At 39.7% G+C, this 21795-nt stretch overlaps 2 protein-coding genes across 2 annotated transcripts; both read left to right on the top strand.

Annotated features, from left to right (window-relative positions):
• Positions 1–6673: 6673 nt before the first annotated feature.
• Positions 6674–9254, top strand: LOC127805766 (photosystem I chlorophyll a/b-binding protein 6, chloroplastic). The gene is made up of 5 exons (XM_052342532.1): positions 6674–6944; positions 7151–7312; positions 7711–7748; positions 8035–8549; positions 8902–9254. The coding sequence occupies exons 1-5, from the start codon at positions 6895–6897 to the stop codon at positions 8917–8919; spliced, it is 783 nt and encodes a 260-aa protein (XP_052198492.1). The 5' UTR covers positions 6674–6894; the 3' UTR covers positions 8920–9254.
• Positions 9255–11744: 2490 nt separating this feature from the next.
• On the top strand, positions 11745–13907 carry LOC127805728 (pollen receptor-like kinase 3). The gene is made up of 2 exons (XM_052342479.1): positions 11745–13143; positions 13339–13907. The coding sequence occupies exons 1-2, from the start codon at positions 11745–11747 to the stop codon at positions 13905–13907; spliced, it is 1968 nt and encodes a 655-aa protein (XP_052198439.1).
• Positions 13908–21795: the final 7888 nt, after the last annotated feature.

Below are 21795 nucleotides of genomic sequence, written 5' to 3' on the forward strand. Positions count from 1 at the left end.
CCTTAATCATCTAGGGTCTGGGGTACTCCCTTTGGATGATTTGGTTGCTTAAAAATGCGATAGTGTATCCCACAGCCTCATTATTTTGATAATTCCATTTATACCCTTCGTAAAATATCATTTATAGCCTCAAGAAATTCTCAGGTATTACAGCTCCTTCGTAAGTTTCTTCTTATGCTCAAATCTACCCCGAAGAACTCCTTCTAACTCCGCAGCATAAGCATCGGAGATTCAAAAATCCTCGCGACTGTTCTGAAAGGCCACCCGCGCATCATTGAGAGCGGATTGAAGCTTGGTGTTGGCTGTTCGGAGGTCTTCCTTACACCAAGAATAGGACTCCATTGCCTCTACCTGGCCCTTTTTGGCTTCTTTCAACTCCAAGGTGAGTTTCTTTACATTCTCTTGGAGTAGCTCATTCGTGCCCTTCGCGGCATCCAACTTCTCCCCGAGCCTAGAGTTGTCCTAATAAGCCTCCAGCATATTCTACTGAGCCAGCTCCAGGTCCTTGCGAGCCTGAGCCTTGGCCTCGTTGGCAAGCTTTTCTTCCTCCTATGCCAACTCAACTGACTTGTTGAGGATATGCACGTTGTGCTCGAGATCTTCAAGCTTGAAAGAAAGGGCCTCGAGCCCTTGGAGCCACTCAACTTCGGATTCTAATGAAGTAATCCAGGCTTGGAACTCTGATTCTCATCGGATGACCGAATCTTGAAAGGCCGAAAGGCACTGGAAAACAACAAAATAGAAGTCAAGGCTTGTTTTTGTGAAGAGAACTCGAGGGAAAGGCCATGTGGTAAAGGTTACCCTTATAATCTCGACGCAGCAATCTGGTTCATCCGCAGCCAGCGAAGCACGGGAAATAGCCAAGGTCTTAACATGGGCCTCGGCTGCTTCAGGAGTAGAGGTCACTTCAACTGAAGACGGAGAAGGGGTAGTCTCTACCCTTCATCGCTTCATCACTCGGGCCAAAATCTCCTTCATGGATAGCGCGGAAGCCTCCTTTAACGAAGTTTTTCTTGTTAATCCTGGGCGCCCCTCTGGTGCTAGGGAAGTTAATATCCGCTTAAAAACAGAAGGGATAAGAATACTAGGGGCGTTATGGTTGACTTCATACCTGTAGGCGACCGACTTCCTTTTAGCCTCCGCCCTAACCACCTCCAGTGCCTGGGCGATAGTTTCATTATCACCTTTGGATGGATCTTGCGAGGAGGTAGGCGCTACTGCTGGTTGCTTAGAAGGTTGGGAGTCCCTCTTGTTTTTCGGGGCTCGGGATCCCGCAAAATGACTCTTTGGGCAAGCCTCAGGGCTATCCTTGGAGGCCTCTTAGAAGGTCTTGAGGTCCCCCTCGATTGATTTCTTTGATTTGGAAGAAGTAGAGGGTCTTTTATTCCTAGAGTTCTTCGGAGCTTTCTCGAGAGGCACTGAGATCCCTTTACCTTTAGAAGGCTTGGGGGCCTTCTCAAGTGTTTTCTTGGTTTTGGTAGGCGTCGAAGGTCCTTTGCTCTCAGAAAAATCTAAGATCATCCCCTCGGTGATAGGAGAATAGGTTATCTCCTACAGATTTTCGACTGCGCAAGAAAAATAATGAAGATCAATATCTGGTAAAATTAAGGAGGTAAGGAAGAAGGTAAAGGACTAACACTTATAGGTCTCACCATCTAAGCCCGCCTTGCTAAGTGTCAGATTGGAAATTCATCCATCTTCCTAGTTCCGGCTGATACCCATGATCCTATCGACCGATTCTTTAATAGCTTCGACGTTTGGACATTTGTGTTTGGTATCCAAAGTCCACCTGTTGCACACGAACCAAATTTCTTGTGCGGAACTGGATAGTCTGGGGCGGACGAAGACGAAACGCTCATTCCAATCATCTGAGTCTTTAAACCCCCCGGAGAGCATGAGCGTTGAGGCCTTGATCTCAAGTTCAGGACGCTCATTGGACGCGAGGAGGCAGTTATCCTTCACGATTCTGGGTAAGATAGAAATTTAGCCTCTTGGATCGTAGTTGGTGGTAAAGAAGTAATTGAAAAGATCCTTTGAATGCTCTACTCGACCAAAACTGCAGATAATGATGAAGCCCATCAGGTACCTCCACCTGAAGGGGGATAGCTGGGCTGGAACGATGGTGAGATGTTGGAGAAGCAACATGACCCTCCCTCAGGGGGGCAAGTAAAAGCCCCTGTCAAAGGCACACTTGTAGACATAGAGACGGCTTGTGACAGGGTGACATCCTTGTAGATTGGTGTTGAACTCGACCTCCCATTCTTCTGGAATCTTGTATTTTTCCCTGAACTGTTGACACTCCAATTCGTTCATCCATTGGCAGGGAATGGAGGAGGTAGGGTGGTTTTCCCACTTAACATACTCCGCGCTAGCTGAGTTAAGCCTTCTAGATCTAGTAATAGCCATCATAAAAAGTTAAGTGAAAGAAAAGGGAATGCTCGCTAACACGGTAGTAGGCTGGGCAGGAAAAGAGTCGAAAAAAGAAATGAATAGAAGGATGGGAGTCGTCTATTAAAGCCTTGAAGGTGGAGAACCAAGGAGTAGGTAATGATGGTCATTAATTACTCAGAGATTGCACGGCTCGAGAAGTGGAAGGTTTGGATAGTGTCTGGGGAATGGACACCAACATCGGAACAAATTGGTAACCCCGCCATATGAGCATATACAAGGAAAAATGACCCCTTAACTCCTCGGGCCCGATGGATTTTGACCTTTGGAGGAAAATGGAGCCCGACCCCTCGGAGACAACGTATGTTTTGCGCTTGAAACTTTCGGAGACCTCAACACTCCTTGAGCCATTCAAAGGAAAAGGCTCGAGGAGTGGGGGACAAATGATGAGGGAAAATGCCATCGGCTTCATAATTACTCCAATACCTCAGGAATATAGCCAATAACAGCAATGACACGTGCTTGGCAGGGGGCCACTTTGCTGATGTTATTTGGATCAAGCCTAGAAAAGACACGTGACAGGTACATCTTAGCATGCCAATTAACCGATTGCTCAATAGAGATTCTCCGGATTCCTCGACATCAATCACCAGCACGAGGATCATAAAGAGAGGGATTATACCAAACTCCTTGAAAACGATTATCAATATCCATATCGGTAAGATCACATGTAATACCCAAGACTTTTGGGTTGTTATTTAAAGGAAAAATGGAAATTCGGGGAAAATAGGTATTTGAAAAGCCGAAAAAATTTACTAAATCAGCTGAAGGGAGAACCCTGAAGCTTAAATGTCTAAGGAAAAAGGAACTCCTTTAACGAGCATATCGAGACAGGATTTTTAAGACCAAAAGAAATTGAATCAAGAATAATTTTCGGTACAACAAAGATGCAACTGCTATTTAGGCTGCAAAAACTGAATCTTTAAAGAAGACTTCCAAAAAGTCAACGGAAGCTTGAGGGAGATTCGGTTTTTCATAAAGAACAACCCTTCAGTGGTTTCAAGAAGAAACGATTAGGGTTAGAGTTAAAACGAAGAAATGGGCCTAAGTCTAATTTTTTGAAATTGCCCGAGGGGGGTCAAAATGTCATTTTTTCAAAAAATTTCAAAAGGGAAATTGAAAGATTTGAACTTGAGAAACTCAAATGCAATATTGGAAAGTTCAGGGGCCAAGTAAAAAGGGGCAAAAAGGTAAAGACCAAAAGTTGAAGGGCCAAAATGTAAAAAACTCAAATATGGCAATAATGGGAAACCAACCAAGCCACGAGGGGCGCCGAAAGCTTCTGGGGTTGCATGGTCAATGGTCAGGGAGGGCCAAGGGGTGATGATGAGCTGACAATGGCCATCGGAGTAGCCGAAATTTCGAGAAAATCAGCCAAGAAAGCTGGCCAAAAATGGGAGACCTGGAACTCGCTTTTACAGGCGAATATCGATGCTTTTAGGTTAATCTAGGGGCGATGAAGACTCTTAAGTCAATGGGCAAGGCATCCAAGGCCATTTGAAGCTTCAAAATCGCCTATAAATAGAGCTCAAAGATGGTCAAAATTTTCAAGAAATGAAGCTTCAAATCGAGGGCTATTTTGGACGAATTAAGAGGCAAGGATAGAGGGCTTTTGTTGCCCATAGGTTGAAGGTCATATCTGGAGCATTTCGTGAGCAACGGAGCAAGAGTGAAGGATAAGGATGGCAATTGCAACCGAAATCGTAGGGAACTGAACCGAAACCAAATCAATCAACGCGGTTAAAAACTGTTTGACTGGGTAATGGTTTGGTTAGGGGAAAAACCGAACACTGTTTCAATGGATATGGTTTGGTTATAGTTTTCACTAAAACCAAACCAAAATCCAAACTGAAACCGAACCGAATGGTGGGTAACCGAACCGAATATATATATAATATAATATGTATATATAATATATATTATATACAACCCCGCCCACCTAAGCCTAGCCCACCTTAGCCCAATTGCCTTGCTTGCAAACCCTTCTCCCCTTCTCTTCTCCTTCCTCTCTCGACCTCGCCCTCACTCTCTCTCTTGCTCTCTGCCTCTCGCTCGTCCGTGCGCCCTCGCCCTTACTCTCTGCATCTCTCTTGCTCTCGCTCACCCTCGCTGGATCTCTCTTGCTCTCGCTAGGGCTCGGCCCCTGCTCTCGCTTGCCCTCGATCTCTCACACCCCTTCTGCCTCATTTCTCTTGCTCCTCCGTGCGAGCTCGCCAGTCGCCCTCGTTCTTTGCATCTCTCTTGCTCTCACTCGCCCTCGCTAGATCTCTCTTGCTCTCGCTAGGGCTCGGCCCCTCTTACTCTAGCTTGCCTTCAATCTCTCTCACCCTCGCTGCCTCTCGCTCTGTACCTCATCTCTCTTCATATTAATTTATTTTTTATATTTATAATTTTGTTAGATGGAGTTGGCTCATTCATTTCAGATGGATATGCATCAATTTACGAAGAATATATTAATGTTGTTGATGAAGGTATTAACTTTCGTAGCTAATTTTTTTTAGCTTAAATTACAATTTAATTATGCACATATTAATTTATTAATCTTAACAATTGTAGGTTTGGAAATGTGATTTTATATCCAATAAGTTTTGTAACTTTATGCAAGAATAAGGTAACTTTATTAGAATTTATCTTTGTTTGTTGTGAAATTATCAAAAATTTTTATGAATGCTATTTGTCTTTGTTTGTTGATATGGATTAAACTAAAAAAACCATGGTTAAACCGAAACTGAACCGAAACCGAATGGTTTGGTTATGGTTTTAAATTTTTAAAACCAAATGGGTAATGGTTTGGTTTTGGTTTTAGTAATTTAAGTTTGGTTTGGTTATGGTTTTGGCAAAAAATGAAACCAAACCAAACCATTGCCAACCCTAGTGGAGGAGAATCGATGTTTCGTCGGAACCCTAGGCGGTTTGCCTGGTCAAGAGTTCGAGCTCTCCGTTAACTGACTTCCGAGCCTCATTTCGAGCTGATTCAGGTACCATTGTGATCAATTTGGGCTGGGCTTCGTTGTGGTGTAAAAATCCTATTTTTCCAGTAAAGCCGTGGCTGGAGAAGACGACCGGCGCGTGGGCCCCACGCGCTAGTCTCACACGCCCTACCATGTGCTAGGCGCATGCGGGCTAGGAATTTTTTGTAATTTTAGAAAAAATATTTGCAAAATATGTTACGTAGGTATTTATTTTAGAATATTAGTAAGGAAAAATTGAAGAACAATAGAGAAAAAGGCAAGAAAATAGAGGACAAATAGTGTTTATTGATTATTTGAATAAATATCTTGCCTAGGGTGTTTTTGGACTTGAGGCGAAACATTTGGTGCAAATTTCAAAATTGGCACGCAAATCAAGGTGAGTGGTTTTACCCCCATAAATTCATATTCGATATGATTACCTTTCTATGCATGATAATTACATATGTTAAGATCAATCTCGTCATATTTGTTCATATATTGTTGCATGAAAAATTGTGACACTCGCATGGCATGATATTATCATCATATTGAAACTCGTGTATGGGGTTGGGATGTCTCCCTAAGAGTGTAGCCACAATTCCCCGAGGGCAACTGATGGAACAACGTTAGGATTATTCTGCAGAGATTCGAGATTTTGCCTAGGGTTCCGTGCTGGGCTGGTAGACCAAGGAAGTTACACTAAAGGTATTTGCTTATAAATGTCCATGCATCTCATTCATTCATACTTGTCTAACCCTAACTTAGAAGATTTCATCTTTTAATATTGGACTATGTCATTGAAATATTCCATATTCCAAGCGAGGCAAGCGGCCAGAAGGGCAAGGAGGTGATCGAGGCCTGATCACGATAGAAATTTTATGGGTCCCATGTGGGGTTAGACCATATGTTTCATTTGACTGTATTATTTAGATTTTAAATAAATGTGTTGGGTAAATGATGAACCCATGTTATGTTTTTGAGATTTCATGCAAGTTCTAATCTTGCTTTCGCTTATATTTAAATTGTATCATTCCTTTATTATGTTTGAAAGTGTTATTAAATAAAAGTCATGTTGAGAGTTTATTGTCAATTTATATTTTAAAAAAAATCCTAACATATATTAATGTCTCGAAAGAGGGTGTTATATCACAACTCCGCAAGGTAAAGGATGAGGATCCCGAAAATATGGGGAAGGTGATCAACTACCGTATCATCACAACTCCCAAGTCTAACCAACGTCATTCATTCATTCATAAGTATCCGAACATGTGTCGGGTACACCCAACCCGCCATTGGTATTGGGCCACGTCATGCAATAGGATTCATTCCGCTATCTCCTCTCCCTGTTGCCGATAAGCCCTCCCTCTTGACTCTGGGTATCTGTTTGCTGCTTGCTTGCGCGAAGAGCTACACCCGCCGGCGTTCCTAATAAGTTTTGTACCCGAAACTCCCACGTCGACCCGCGCCGCGCAATATCTCTGTTCTGTCATTAGTTATGGCTGCAGTTGCCCTTGCCTCCACTCTTTCAAGTCTCCCTGCAACCAGGTCTCTTTCTTTCTTTGCGACATAATATGTATGTCATTTTTAATTTAAAGATGGGAAGTTTAATTTGATTAGGTGTTTGAGGTGCAGTTAATCCAAACAGATCGATGGTCTTAGATAGATCAGTTTGATTTGAGTTTCCGTTTGTTTGTAAGTTGTACTTCGTACATTAATTTGGGTTAATATTTTGGTTCGAGAGAAATACCCAGAAAATATAAAGCTTTAGGTGGAAAGAAATCAACAGCTCTTACTGCAGCAGCGAGGAAGTTAAATGCAGCGAAAGGGGGTGTGTCAAGTGTTTGTGAACCCCTTCCTCCGGATAGGCCATTGTGGTTCCCTGGTAGTGCACCTCCCCAGTGGCTGGATGGCAGGTACTAATAATTAATTATTAATTGTTGGACTCACGAGATCAATTCTTACTATATATTCATCCGTACCGTACATATTGATACTAAAAGTCCGCAGATAATTCTTGGAACCAAATTCAATGGAAACCGTTTCATGATGGTAATTCGATGAAATATGAAATTTAAATTGCTTCAAAATTAAAGAGTAATGATGCATCTCAGAACTAGAGTTACCGAGAAAGAACGAAAAACAAAAAGAGAGTAAATTAAGTAGAACACTCGGCCGTAAGAATACCATCAATAGTCAACATTAGGCACCGCTTGATATATATCATATTAGTAATCACTTACAATTCAAGATGAACATATTCTTCTATTTTGTTCGTTTACTTACTATTTTTTTCCTCTAATGCTTATTGCAGTCTTCCTGGAGATTTTGGCTTTGATCCACTTGGATTAGGTAACGGTTTTGAGTTTTGTTCTAGGGTGGACCGGTGGTGTTCACCATTTTTTCAGGGAAAGTAATTCGGGAAATTAAAAGTTCTAGACAAAGGGGACGAATGATGAGCATCAATTACCAGGCTCTGCCAATATTATTGGAGTCGTTCCTCATAGTCAAACGGACCAAACTGCATACAAATAATATGAACTTTGAGCATTTTTATATCTAATAGGAACCGGGGAGGAAGGAAGGAAGGAAGGAAGGAATTAATTAATTAATCTTGGGCTGCATGCCATTGCTGCAGGGTCGGACCCAGAGTTACTTAAATGGTTTGCGCAAGCTGAGCTAATGCACAGTAGATGGGCAATGCTGGGTGTGGCTGGAATCCTTATCCCAGAATGGCTGGAAAGCCTGGGTTTGATTGACAACTTCTCTTGGTATGATGCGGGTTCTCGGGAGTACTTTGCGGACCCAACAACTTTGTTTGTGGTGCAAATAGCGTTGATGGGTTGGGTAGAAGGGCGAAGATGGGCTGATATGATCAAGCCAGGATGTGTGGACATCGAGCCCACTTACCCTAATAAGGAGAAGCCTAAGCCTGACGTTGGTTACCCAGGTGGGATATGGTTTGATCCACTCATGTGGGGCCGGGGATCTCCCGAGCCCGTCATGGTTTTGAGGACCAAAGAGATCAAGAATGGCCGACTTGCTATGCTAGCTTTCCTGGGCTTTTGCTTCCAAGCCATTTATACTGGCCAAGGCCCCATTGACAACTTGATGGCTCACATTGCAGATCCCGGCCACTGCAATGTCTTCTCGGTAAGTGTGTGTGTATATCCCACAGTAGTATATATTCAATGCATATGGTAATTATAATTAACTCAACTATTGATTGATCTCTATTTGTATCCAGTGTCCCATATATACGTACATTTGTCATGTTTCTTATACCTGGACCTTCTTAACTAGATAGAATTAGTGACTTCAATTATTTATGGACTTTCCATCGGTCAATTTCAATATTCTATTGGAAATTAATTAAGCATCTAGACTTCTACGCACGGATTGCTAGGTAGAAGCTTACACCAGGAAGGCTACTATTACATGCAGCAAGTTATAACAATCAAATCTTCGATCTTCTTAATGATTTCCCCTATTTTCTCTTTTCCAGGCTTTCACATCACAGTAATGTTGTGAACTAGAGTAATTAAAGCAACGCGATATCAGACACTTGGAAAACGTACGGCAGGAAGGGGCCCAGAGCCGATCCATGCAGGACAATGAACTCTCTTTGACTTGGTTGATCGAATCAAGCAAATATGGTCGATTACCTCTAAACCAACAACACACACACACTCTCTCTCTCTCCTACGCTATTTTGACTTCTTTTTCTTTTTCTGTGTGTGCATTAGTCAACCTCCTTTGTTTGATAGATTTATCATTTATGTTGCCGTGAAATTATAATTTGCACAATTCTGAAAAAGAAGAATAATTTGTCTCATAATCATAAAATTTTATTTTTTATTTTTTTTCACATATGTCAACGTGAGTGCACTCAAAATATTTTAAAATATCAAGTGATGTGCCACATAAGCAGATGCACACACCTCTCAAATCAGTTCGAGTCATGGCTAAAATTACAACAAATCGACCAAATCAAGAGGGAAGACAAGCAAGCGATGGAGCGACAGTGACGAAATAGAAGATCGAGGTGACGACGCCAACGTTGGGTTAGAGGCGACAATCAATCTCCACCACCACCATCATTCACGGTACTGCGTGCATTAAAAACCCTAACCCAAAATGTCGCCCCCTCCATCATTCAAAATATCGATTTGGAAATTTGTGGTGCAAGGCAATTACGCAAGGATCATGACCATAGACAACTCATGAAATGGGTCTTTAGATCTCAATGACATAAAGTCCCAATGATTTCTCAGTCAAGTCCAGTGGGACTATGATTACCGTTGATAGCAATGAAGTGATGGCGTTGTTCTGCTCAAGCCCAGACGTGAATGCCAAAGCTAACATGTTCATAGCCAAGTTCAAGACCCGGCTTAAGTTTCAGAAAATCAATTGCATTAAGTAAAAACATGGGCTAGGTCCATCAAATTTCGCCATTGCCTCTTCTTTCATAGTCTCAATCAAGAAGTAGAGATTGATCGTCGTCTCTAGCCCCACGTCGTCATCGTAGCCGTCACCTCGATCTTTTTTTTCGTCATTGATGTTGTTGTTGCTCCATCCTTTGTCCGTCTTCCCTCTGTGTATATATACACAGACACACATATATATATTTAACATATATATATCTATATAATATAGGATTTTATTTTTTATTTTTTCATATGTGTCAAAATGGGGTCACTCAAAATGTTTTAAAATGCAAGGTGGCGTGCCACGTTAGCGGGCACACCATGTCAGTGGCTACGCATGTCTCTTGAATCGAATTCGAGTTATGACTAAAATTGTAATTAATCAACTAAATCGAACATTTATTATCAAAATTAAAACGTCTTGATAAAATCATAAAAACCCAAAAAAGTCTAGTTTTTTCATGCCATTAACGCTATATTTAATTGAACAAATGTTCTGTAGCCGTCCTATAATTATTCAGAAATTTCACGAATATATAGTGAAAAATAACTAGTTAGAGGGTGGTACATTTTTTGTTTTTGTCTGTCTGTTAGGCAGGGACTATATGCATATTTCAGTCCATGAGGAAAGTCAGAATCTTTAGCATTTCTAATTATATATATATATATATATCAATTTTTATAGTCCTCTTATTTTGGTTATATTCTTAAAATTTTATTAATTCTATAAATATCTGTCAACATTTAATTCCAGTCAACTTGATTCATTTTGGGCTGCAATCAATGAATCCGAAAATACTAAGGGGAAGAAAACAAAGATAACAGATATGAGTGCATACAAAGAATTTTTACATGGTTCGGTCAGAATGATACCTACTCCACGATCGTATCCTGGTTATTCTTCCAGAGCGACAGTATCTGATTATTCTCCTTATTTCTCTTATAATATCTTTGACTCCTATTTATAATGAGGGGTCTTTATAATTTGGATAATATATAGAAATATAAAGATGATATAATGGGAGACAAACAGTCCTTATCATCTGCATAAAACTGGGAGTGAGATCTTCATTTCAAGGAATGGGTCCGTTTCAGATAAAGTAAGTGGACCCCACCTCTGGCTGTTCAGTAATTTTGTCATCTATGCGAGCTTGAGGTTTTTTAGGTTAGCGACCTGAACGATCCAGTGAAGTGAGAGCTTTATTGAGAGCTCGTTAGGTTGATTGGTGAGAGCTCGCTAGGAGCTTTGCTAGAAGCTCGCAAGGAGCTTGTTTTATGAGTTTCGAATTTCGGGGGTATATGAGTTTTCTTTGATGAGATTGCTTGAACTTTTTAGACTCCGGGCGATTGGGCTGGCCTATTGGACTGAGTCTAACCCATAAAATATAGTGCGAGAAATACATATAACAATATTAATACCAGGTCATACGTCTAATAGCATATAGTTTTTCACTTAAAAAAAAACATACAGTTTTTCATGCAAAAATCCTATAAATATATATAGATATATTGTTCATATATTTATCACCCGAATTAATTAACCGGAGTCAGCGAATGGGGTGTGAGGTTGGATCAAATTAATTAACCAGCCACGCCATGCCATACACAAACACAATTAAAAGCCGCTATTGAATTTGACGTTGACACGGTCAACCCTTGAATTGTGGCATACTAGTTTAGCCCCCCCACCTCGCTCCCAACCCCAAAATTTGAATCTATTTTTAGAAGGATGAATTGGAGCAGGAAGCCAACAGTCCATGACGACGCACACAGCACCAAACCCACCCCCCCCAAAAAAAACAAAAAACAAAACGACTTGGAAAAGAGGGATCAGAGAATAATTCCCGTCTCTCCGGACAGCGGCACGCTTCTTCTTCTTCCCCGCCCCCGGAGGTTTTGTCCTCTTTCCGGCCGACCCAACATGGCCGCCGCTGTTCGATGTCGCCAATATCGTCACCTTCCTAATTTCCTCCTGATAATTTATTATTATTCCTTATCATCACTTCCCCCCCTCTCTCTCTCGGCCCCAGATTCTGCTGAGGCTCTCCTCAAGTTCAAACAATCACTCTCAAACACCAAGCGCCTTGATTCTTGGGTGCCGAACACTCCCCCCTGCAAAGCCAAAGAGCAATGGGCAGGTCTTGTGTGTAACGCTGGCGTCGTCACTGGTCTCCGTCTTGCCGAAATGGGCCTGTCTGGCAACATTGACGTCGACGCTTTGCTTCAACTCGACACCCTCCGCACCATCACCTTGGCAAACAACTCTTTCTCCGGTCCGATACCTCCATTTAACCGCATTGGTCCTCTCAAGGCTCTGTACTTGTCCTTCAACAGCTTCTCCGGAGAGATACCTTCCGATTTCTTCTCCAAAATGGGGTCTTTGAAGAAACTTGGGCTCTCCGGGAACAAGTTCTCCGGGAAAATTCCCCAGTCGTTGACACAGGTAGGAACCCTGATGGAGCTACGCCTCGAACACAACGAATTCTCAGGGCCTATTCCGCCGCTGGAACAAAAATCTTTAGCAAAACTCGACCTTTCAAATAACATGCTGGAAGGCGAAATTCCCCTGATCATGCAAAGATTCGGACCGAGTCCATTCCAAGGTAACGAGGGGCTATGCGGGAAGCCGTTGGACAAAGAATGCGATGACCAACTAGAAGCGCCACAAGACGAGTCCTCCTCCTCCGGTGCAGGAGAACCATCTGCGGCAGACGACAATAATCACAAAAGTAGTAGTTCCTTAAAAGGGTGGGTGATAATAGGCCTGATTGCTTTGCTGGTGGCGGTGACGGTGATTTCTAGGTCCAGGCAAAAGGAAGATAAGTTTGACAAGCTCCAGAAAGAGAACCTGGATGATCAGGTGGTTCAAGTGCGGGTTCCAAGCTCGAACGTCCGCAAGAGCATGCAGCAGCAAGAGTCCTCCGTCGCCGCCACCGCCAGGAACCAGCTGAAAGGAGCAGGGTCCACCAGGAAAGCAGCAGGTACCAAGGGTGGGGGCATGGGGGATCTTGTGGTGGTTAATGATGAGAGGGGCGTGTTTGGGCTTGCAGATTTGATGAAGGCCGCGGCGGAGGTGCTAGGGAATGGTGGGTTGGGGTCGGCCTACAAGGCTGTGATGGGCAACGGGGTGTCGGTGGTGGTGAAGAGGATGAGAGATATGAATAAGATTAGTAAGGATGAGTTTGACACCGAGATGAGGCGCCTAGGCGGACTCAGGCACCCCAACATCCTTTCCCCTTTGGCTTACCACTACAGGAAAGATGAGAAGCTGTTGGTGTCCGAGTACGTTTCCAAAGGCAGCTTGTTGTATCTTTTGCATGGTACGCAATTCTGTAATTTGTTATCTCTAGCTGCTTATTAACTAGTTGAATATACAGTATCTATCATATATTAAAGTTAGTTTTTTTTTTTCCAATTTTGGAGATGTTTTCCTTCATTTGCATCCGTATTCCTCAACATATATATATATATATCTGCAGTTATTTCTTACTATATTTAGGAACCTGTTTTTTCAGGTGATCGTGGGATTTCTCACGCAGAGCTAAATTGGTCAACCCGGCTGAAGATTATTAAGGGTGTCGCAAACGGAATGAGTTTCCTCCATTCTGAGTTTGCATCATATCAGGTGCCCCATGGTAATCTCAAGTCCAGCAATATTCTTCTTGACTCAACTTATGAGCCACTTCTCTCAGACTATGCCTTCTATCCACTTATCAACAACACTCAAGCCGTACAAGCATTGTTTGCATCCAAATCCCCTGAAACCATTCTGTACCAGCAGCTCACTCCCAAGAGCGATGTTTACTGTCTTGGAATTGTCATTCTTGAAATCATCACTGGAAAATTTCCTTCTCAGTACCTCAGCAACCAAAAGGGTGGGACTGATGTTGTGCAGTGGGTCCGATCGGCAGTTTCTGAGAAGAGGGAACGAGAATTGATTGATCCAGAGATTGCAAGCGCAAAAAATTCACTTCCGGATGTGGAGAAGCTTCTCCAAATTGCAGCAGCTTGTACGGAAAGCAATATTGATGAGCGGATTGATATGAATGAAGCTATTAGGAGGATAGAAGATATACAAGTCTGATACATTTCATGGTTCTTAGATTAGTACAAGTGACTTTTGTACTTGCGTAGGAGAGATGGATCGATACACTTAGAGACGGCCGAGTTTGTCCAAAAAAGCACACCGACCCATCTTTGGAACAAGCATGGAATGGATGGCCGATGATAAGAGAGATTCTCACAATCGGGACAAACTAGAAGCACACGCGGGCCCAATTTATAGGAATTAGACAAACTAATCATCCAGTTATAAAACTTATTAGCTGATCATGCGTTTACTCAAAATGGATTTTGGGCACATATGCCCCAGTGCCTACAGTATAAATTCTTCAAAAACCAGGCAACAAAAAAATATTTATACATAAAACAAAAAGAAAAGGAGCTGATGTTGTAATTATTGAAGGGTAGCTGTTTTTTAATGTCCGCGCATTTGAAGAAAGCACGAAGTCATCTCTGATTTTTTTGTTCCTTTATGTAAGATGTTAGGGATAGAGGAGATCCTTAATTTTCCATTCTTAAACATGTAATCATGAGCTGGTTAGAATCAGCTTGAAGGTTTTGCAACAGTTCTTAAAAAAATTAGCGATGCTGCTTGGAGAAGACTGAAGAGGGCTAGGTCTAGCTAGCTATGAATTTAATTAGCAACCTGACAGCTGTTCCAAATCTCCTGATGTCATGGCCATATGCAAGTGCGAGGACTTACATGCATGTAACTGTTTCTGGCTTTATATTGATATACTCTTTTAGTACTCCTTTCGATTTCTTGTACAGTCTTTTTTTCATGTTGGAAAGAGTAAGTTATGCATGCAGTACACGATTATTTTTGTCATTTATTGGTGTCTATTGAGAACGTTATGCTTCCAACTTAATTATGTTGAGCTTGATTAATTAATTAATGGATTATTTGACCTTCCAAAAATTACACTTGTTGGGAAAGAACTCTCGCACACAGCCAAACAAACTTTTTGTTAGTCTGAAAATCAAATCACAAAGAAATAACAACAAACACAAGAACAGAAAATAACAAAACTTCCCTGTGAACACCGATGGAGGTTTTAGCTATTCAAGGCTCAGATCAGAAAATCATCACCTACAGTGAACCGTCGAGAAGCTCTCCCAATCCGAAATCCTAATAGCCCAGCTTGGTACCAGCACACAGCATAGGAGATCACACAGAGATGGTTCACTCAGAGACCCAACAATTTTCACTCGGTTTCTCTTCTTTTTCACTGCCTCGTCCCATCGAACCCACAAAGGTTTTATAGCCATCAAGAGGTAAACCGAAAGCCAAAAAATCCGTCAAGAAGGATAAATGAACCAAGCTTTCGGAAGAGATAGGGATGGCAAGATAAGAGGAGAAGATAAGCTCGATTTTGGACGGAGTCACAAACGGCCAAGGTAGGATTAGGTCAAAACATGGGGGAAAGAAACATTTTATACCTGGGTTGAGCAAGGGTTGGTTCGGCCGAGCTGGGCTTTAAATTGGGCCTGAGCTGCTGGGCCAAAATTGGCCCTACCTCCTCAAAGGCCCTTTGGGCTTTCTTCTCCATTTGGTGACTGTACATTTGGGTTGTATCCACACACTATCAATCCTGGGCCTTAGCCTATGATAATGTGGCCCACCTGATCATCATGGCCTTGGGATGTTTGGTATCACAAACAACAACACTTGTCCGAAAAAACTATATCTAATCAGGAAAAGAAAGAAAAAAAAAAACTATATTTGGTTACTTCAAAGAGTGGGAAGCTGAAAACATATCCGCAAAAAAGAGTATTAGGAATTGGATATCTAAAGCATGCAGGAGATGTTAAACGCTTGGCTTAATTGGAGAATGCTGATTTATCCTTCAATCTCATGAAAGAAGGTGTCAAATTTGGGGTGCACTATCTGACTTCTCAAGCGTCAGTAAATCAACTGAGTGCTTCACAAGTTATAGACGGAGAAGAACATTCTGGGTGCAAGGGTTCTTGACATTCGATGGATGAGTAAAGAAATAAATTGAGGGCAGGCTAGCAAAAGAAATAGAGAAAGAAACAGCGAAAGAGAGTTGTCCTCTGTTAGTTGCATAATCCGAAAAATGGAAAGGTGAGGTTTCCCTTTTTACGAGGCTCAGCTTATAAACAACCAAGAGCAGTGAGAATATAGAGAAATGATGGAAAGATGATTCACCACTTAAGGACGTAAAAATGGAAGTTTTGTGAGGGAAATAAAAGTTGATGCCTCCGGTAGAAAAGAAAACTAGCTAGGAGCTTCGGATATGGCAGAATTGAATAAGCAGGTAGAGGACGTATTACTATATATGGCTGATGAGAAAACATATAACAGTTGAGGAAAATTCAACAAGTATCTTCATCAGTTGGCCGAATACTTTGTGAGTCGGCAAAATTGAGTGTGTCAGAGAACAGAATATAAAACTCAAGAAAAAGAGAGGTTAGTAAAGAAAGAAGAGAATAAAGAGAAGTGAAAACAAGATAGAAAGTTGGGAGTTTAGAAAGTAGGAAAGTAGAATTCCTGCAACTGAGGAATTTTTACACTCGGCACGAAGGGAGACCGGAGAATCAAGTGAGTGAGTGGGGTGTTTTGTACTAAAATACAAAAATGAAGTAAAGTCATGCAATTGATGAGCGAGCTCTCGGCTAAGCAAACCTGTTATAAGACCAACAAAGAGAGAGTTGTTACACGTCAAGGTCTTGGCCAAGTGACAGTGAAGAACCATGAATATTAAACATGATATAAAGATACTACGGAAAAAAAAAAAAAAACAGGTTTAGAGATGGAAAAAATCTATCTCTAAACACTTCTAAATCTGTCTCTAATCATTTAGAGATGTAATCAGAGACGTATTTTCATCCCACTCTAAAAGTCTTGTGGCTAAATATTTAGTGACATATTTTCTTGCCCGCCGATGCTAATTAGAGACGGAATTTACACCGTCTCTAATTTATTAGGATCCGCCTCTAGAATTAGAGACAGGGTTGTTGTCCATCTCTAATTTTAGAGAGGAACAAAATTCTGTCTCTAAAATCCATCATCTTGTCAAAAAGAATAAAAAATGACCCAAGATGATCGAATTGGAATATGTTAAAACTTATTAATATATCTACAATGCCAAACTCCAACCACAACAATAATCTACAAATACACAATTACTCCAATTATATCAATTAAATAAAGTATCACAATAAATATTCAAAATACATAACAAAAATGTATTACCAGTCATCATCGAACTCATCATCATACCCATGAGTGTTGTTTATTAGGTCATATGATGATGAATTGGATCAGTTGGGTCAAATGGAGTGGTTGGTTGAGGGGGAAACTCTGGAGGGGGGCGGAGGAGCTGGTGAAGGATGATTTAGGGGCATTTGAGTGATCCCAAGGGTGTGCATCATCTTTTGCTGGGTGTGTATCATCTATTGTTGTGGCTGCATCTCCTTTGTCAAGGTAGAGACCCTTTAGCGCATAATGTCCATCTCATTCAGAGACACAATTGTATTGGATGAAGACGTCATATTATATTTCAAATATGTTGTCTCGAGGTTGAAAACATGTCCCTTTTTGTTTCGTCTTCTAACCACATCCAAATATATGTAATTGTTAGAAGTACTTGACAACTGACCTGAACAACTCCCCTCCACAAATACTTGTGATGAGTCATTCTTTTTCTGTCACTTATTAAACTCATACCCATATATGTGAGCATATGCATTTTCCAATACGACAAGTCCCAAAATATAGTTTGTTTTGTTCAATTGTGATCAACCTCATACCCATATGAATGTGCACCTTGAGACTCAAATATTGTAGGTATACGTCTTACCTTTTCCCACATTTCTTCGTCAATCAATCGATGAGGTAATTCAAACTTGGTACAATTTCTTTTAAATGCACTCTGGCTCTGTTTATAAGGATGGTCCATGGGCAAAAGTTGTCGATAACAATCAAAAAATAAAACTTTCCTGCCATGTTTAACTATGAATGCCTTAGACCACTCCATACAATATGGACAAGCAAGCTCCCAACAGTCATCCAATTAGACAATATCCCATAAGCAAGAAAATCATTCACAGTCCATATCAAAATTGTCCTCATCATAAAGTTTTGTCTCAAAAACATATCATAAGTTAAAGCATTTTTATTCCACAACAATTTTAAGTTATCTATAAATAGCTACAAATACACATCAATCTTACTTTTGGGATTGGAAGGACCAGGAATAATTATTGTTAGAAACATTAATTCTCTTTTCATGCACATCCAAGGAAGAAGATTGTAAAGAGTAATGATGACAAACCAACAAGAATAAGCGTTGCCAGATAATCCATATGGAAAAAAACCATGAGCCCATAATCCTAATCTCACATTTTGGGGGTCTTATTGGCCCCTTAGGGCATGGCTACTCAAGGGGGGAGGAGGTGAATTGAATGCTTAAAAATTTATTATTTTTCTTAACACCAATTTTAATGAATGATATTATAAAATTATTTATCTATTTTAACAAATATATAAATATTCAATCTTTGGCTAACTTATTTATTTTGACAAAAATATTTATTTATTAATTTATTTTATTATACCTTATGATATTGCAATCAACAAGAACATTAAAGCAATATAAATAAATGATGGACAAGGCGATATATAGTAGTTCGGTGTATTTTAAACACCTAATCCACTCTACCAAGTTTTAACCATCCTTGGGGTTCCACTAGATCCAACCGACACAAAAGTTTTCCTTTAACTTACGTTGAAAACTACAACCATACACATGTACACCTAGATTTAACTAGATTTAGGTAACCGATACAAACAATGCAAACAGATCTAACAATTACACAAATTGTCCACACTTGGACGCAAATAAAACAATGAAAATCAATAATATTACAAGGCGACAATAAGTAAATAAATGAATCGATCTCAACCTTGATTGGAGAGAAAAAGAAGACTGCTTGTAAATTTGTTCTCCAAATATGTCGGGGTTTGCTGGTGAATGTAAAAAGTTGATTCATGAGCCTTAGATTGATTGAATATGTTCTTGAGTGTGAATAAATGTTGTTTAATGCGTTAGGGTTGCAAAAGTGTACTCTAGACGTGCTTGAGGGGTTTTTATACCAAGTCCGGATGCTACTGTAACATTTCAATTTCTGACCGTTGGGGCAAGGGTCGACCTTTTGAAAGCTGTGGGTCGACCTTGGTTTGAAGTAAGGTCGACATTTGAAAGTTACATGATTGACCTTAGGCAACACTATTTTAATAGATTTCTAAAATTTAAAAAATATGATCGTTGGACAACATAGGTTGACCTCTGGTAATCTTAGGGTCGACTTTTGATCTATATTTAGATAAAATAACTTTATACAATATTTATTTACTTAAAATTAAACTTAAATCATTAAAAAATAATTTTAAACAAATATTACTATTTAATACATTTAATGTATAAAATTATAACTTGTAAAAATAATTTTAATACTGTATACCATATTACATAATATATTTGCTATAACAAAATAATTTATAAATTAATTAAAAATACTTAGGCACTAAAATTCACGTATTTATATAAAATACTCTTTTTGTTACTCATCAAAATCAAATATAACAAGTTAGCTCATCAAGTCTTAAACAAAATCATGATAGGTTTTATAAAAATATTTTTGCACTTCTCCATCTGACAGAGATAAAATGCCAGACTCTCTTGAGTTCTCACTATGTCATCTCATGTGACTAGCTGTAGTCATTGAAGAATAAAGTCTTTATAGCCTACGCACAAGTGGGAAATACCACATCTTTTTAAGGGTTGTGTCTTTGCCTTAACCTTTTTAGTAGTTCGTTTAAAACACTTGTGCCCACAAAATTTAAAATTTCTCTCATTCTCATCATCTTTGTAATACAACATACAACCATTAGGATAACAATTAATCTTAATACGCCTTATCCCTAATTTCTTGTGTCTATTTCATTCTTTACGTTGATTATTTTAATTTTGGCAAATATTGATTCATACTCTCACTGTTTCATTGCACTAAAATAAATTTTCAAGTAATAATTTGTAACTCAATTTAATTTTTAAAACACCTAATTCACCCCCTTCTTAAGTGTGTGGTGACATATTTATATTACTCTAACAATTGATATCAAAGCTGGTTTCCTTGATTTTCAAGTTTAATCACCTAAGGAAGATCCTTAAATGGCACATCTTTTCAGTTCACAACATATGCTTATGTATGTATTTATTTATATGTATACATGAACAAGTATATTTATGTAAATGTATGTAAATATATAGGTACATATACATATAAATTGTTTATATACATATATAATTAAGTGCAAATATAAGTATGTATGTATACGTGTATATATATACGTACTTATATGCCCTAATGTGCATATATACTTATATGTATGCATGAAGCATACTTACATATATGTGCATATGTATATATATATATGCACGTATATTTATGTATTTTACATTTGTATACATATATGTATATTTATATATGTATACATGTATATATAAATTTGTATATGCCTATGTCTGTACATGTATATACCTATACTTATATTTCGTTGTGATTCCATTAACTGAAGGGAATCACTAGTATGGCGGTACGAGAAAAAAATAATTTTTTTATCGTGTATCAGATACACACAACGAAATATAATTACACGCTATACATAATTTTGGTATTTAAGCAACATGTATATTTATTAAATGAATACATAAATAAATGCATATTTATTGTTTGATGTAAGGATGAAATACAAAAATTGTTTTAGCATTGAGACTATATCCACATCAAGATGTGGTGGTTCTAGTCAGTCCACACCTAGTATGTTGAATAGTATCGTTCCAATCAACTCTTCTCGTGCTAGACATAGAGGGTCCCTATATCACAAGTACCCACATCTCAAAATTATAGACGTGACCTTCACACGCATAATTTATGATAGTAGTAGAAATTATCAAAGGAAGTAGAGGATGAAGAAGAAAAAAAGACACAAGAGAAGAAGAAAAGAATTAATTGAAGCAACAGACCCTTTGCTTCTATTTTATTTCTCTCTCTCTCTCTCTCTCGCTCTCTTTCTCCATTCTCTCTATTATAATTTTTTAATCTTCCCACTATCTCCAATATAATTCTTTAATCTTCCCATTTATTAAACTTCCTCATGGAATTCCAATTTCAATATTCTTTCTCAATTATTACACTTCCTCCTCCAATAATTTATTCTTCCTCAATTCCAATTGCAACTTCAATTCCGTCACCCACCCTCACCAGTCTCTCCAATAATTTTGTGCCACATAACACCCCATTATTAACAGCTGGGGGGCCAAGGGTTAACTTTTGACCAACCACTTCTAGAGACATTAAGGATCGATATCAAATGCAATACTATATGTGGTATGTAACTTTCTTGCTTCACTATCTGCTAGCAATGAGATAATATCGAAACCCCTTTTGTTATTGGTTAACCCCTTGACCTATCACCGGAACTACTCCAAATCCCAATGACGTTCCAAGAGTTCATGAATAACGCCTAACAACGGTTCAGGACAGTATAGATGACAGTGAAGTTTCACTTCAAATGAACCTATTATGGTTGACGATTACCATGTGCTATAATCATTCCATCACCTAATGTCCTAACTGAGCGAGAGCCATAGAGAGAGAAACTCATAAACTCAGTAACTAGGTGCTAGAACTCATCAATGTTGTACTACCCCGAGAGCCCAGAGAAGTTAGTATATATCGAGGATAGTGTAAGGAAGGAAACAACACCAGCTGGATACCTTTTGGGCTGAATGTTGGCAAAGAACTCCCAAGTTAAGCGTGCTTGACCTGGGGTAATCCAGGGATGAGTGACCCCCCTGGGAAGTTCGTGTAGGCCCATCAGG

This window comes from Diospyros lotus, chromosome 7 (genome assembly GCF_014633365.1).
Source record: "Diospyros lotus cultivar Yz01 chromosome 7, ASM1463336v1, whole genome shotgun sequence".
Lineage (NCBI taxonomy): Eukaryota > Viridiplantae > Streptophyta > Magnoliopsida > Ericales > Ebenaceae > Diospyros > Diospyros lotus.

What these genes read in the sequence shown, in the direction of transcription:
- LOC127805766 (XM_052342532.1), top strand. Translation starts at nt 6,895, where the DNA reads ATGGCTGCAGTTGCCCTTGCCTCCACTCTTTCAAGTCTCCCTGCAACC. An exon ending in TCAAGTCTCCCTGCAACCAG is followed by an intron (nt 6,945 to 7,150) that starts GTCTCTTTCTTT and finishes AGAAATACCCAG; the next exon opens with AAAATATAAAGCTTTAGGTG. An exon ending in CCCCAGTGGCTGGATGGCAG is followed by an intron (nt 7,313 to 7,710) that starts GTACTAATAATT and finishes TGCTTATTGCAG; the next exon opens with TCTTCCTGGAGATTTTGGCT.
- LOC127805728 (XM_052342479.1), top strand. Translation starts at nt 11,745, where the DNA reads ATGGCCGCCGCTGTTCGATGTCGCCAATATCGTCACCTTCCTAATTTC. An exon ending in CTTGTTGTATCTTTTGCATG is followed by an intron (nt 13,144 to 13,338) that starts GTACGCAATTCT and finishes CTGTTTTTTCAG; the next exon opens with GTGATCGTGGGATTTCTCAC.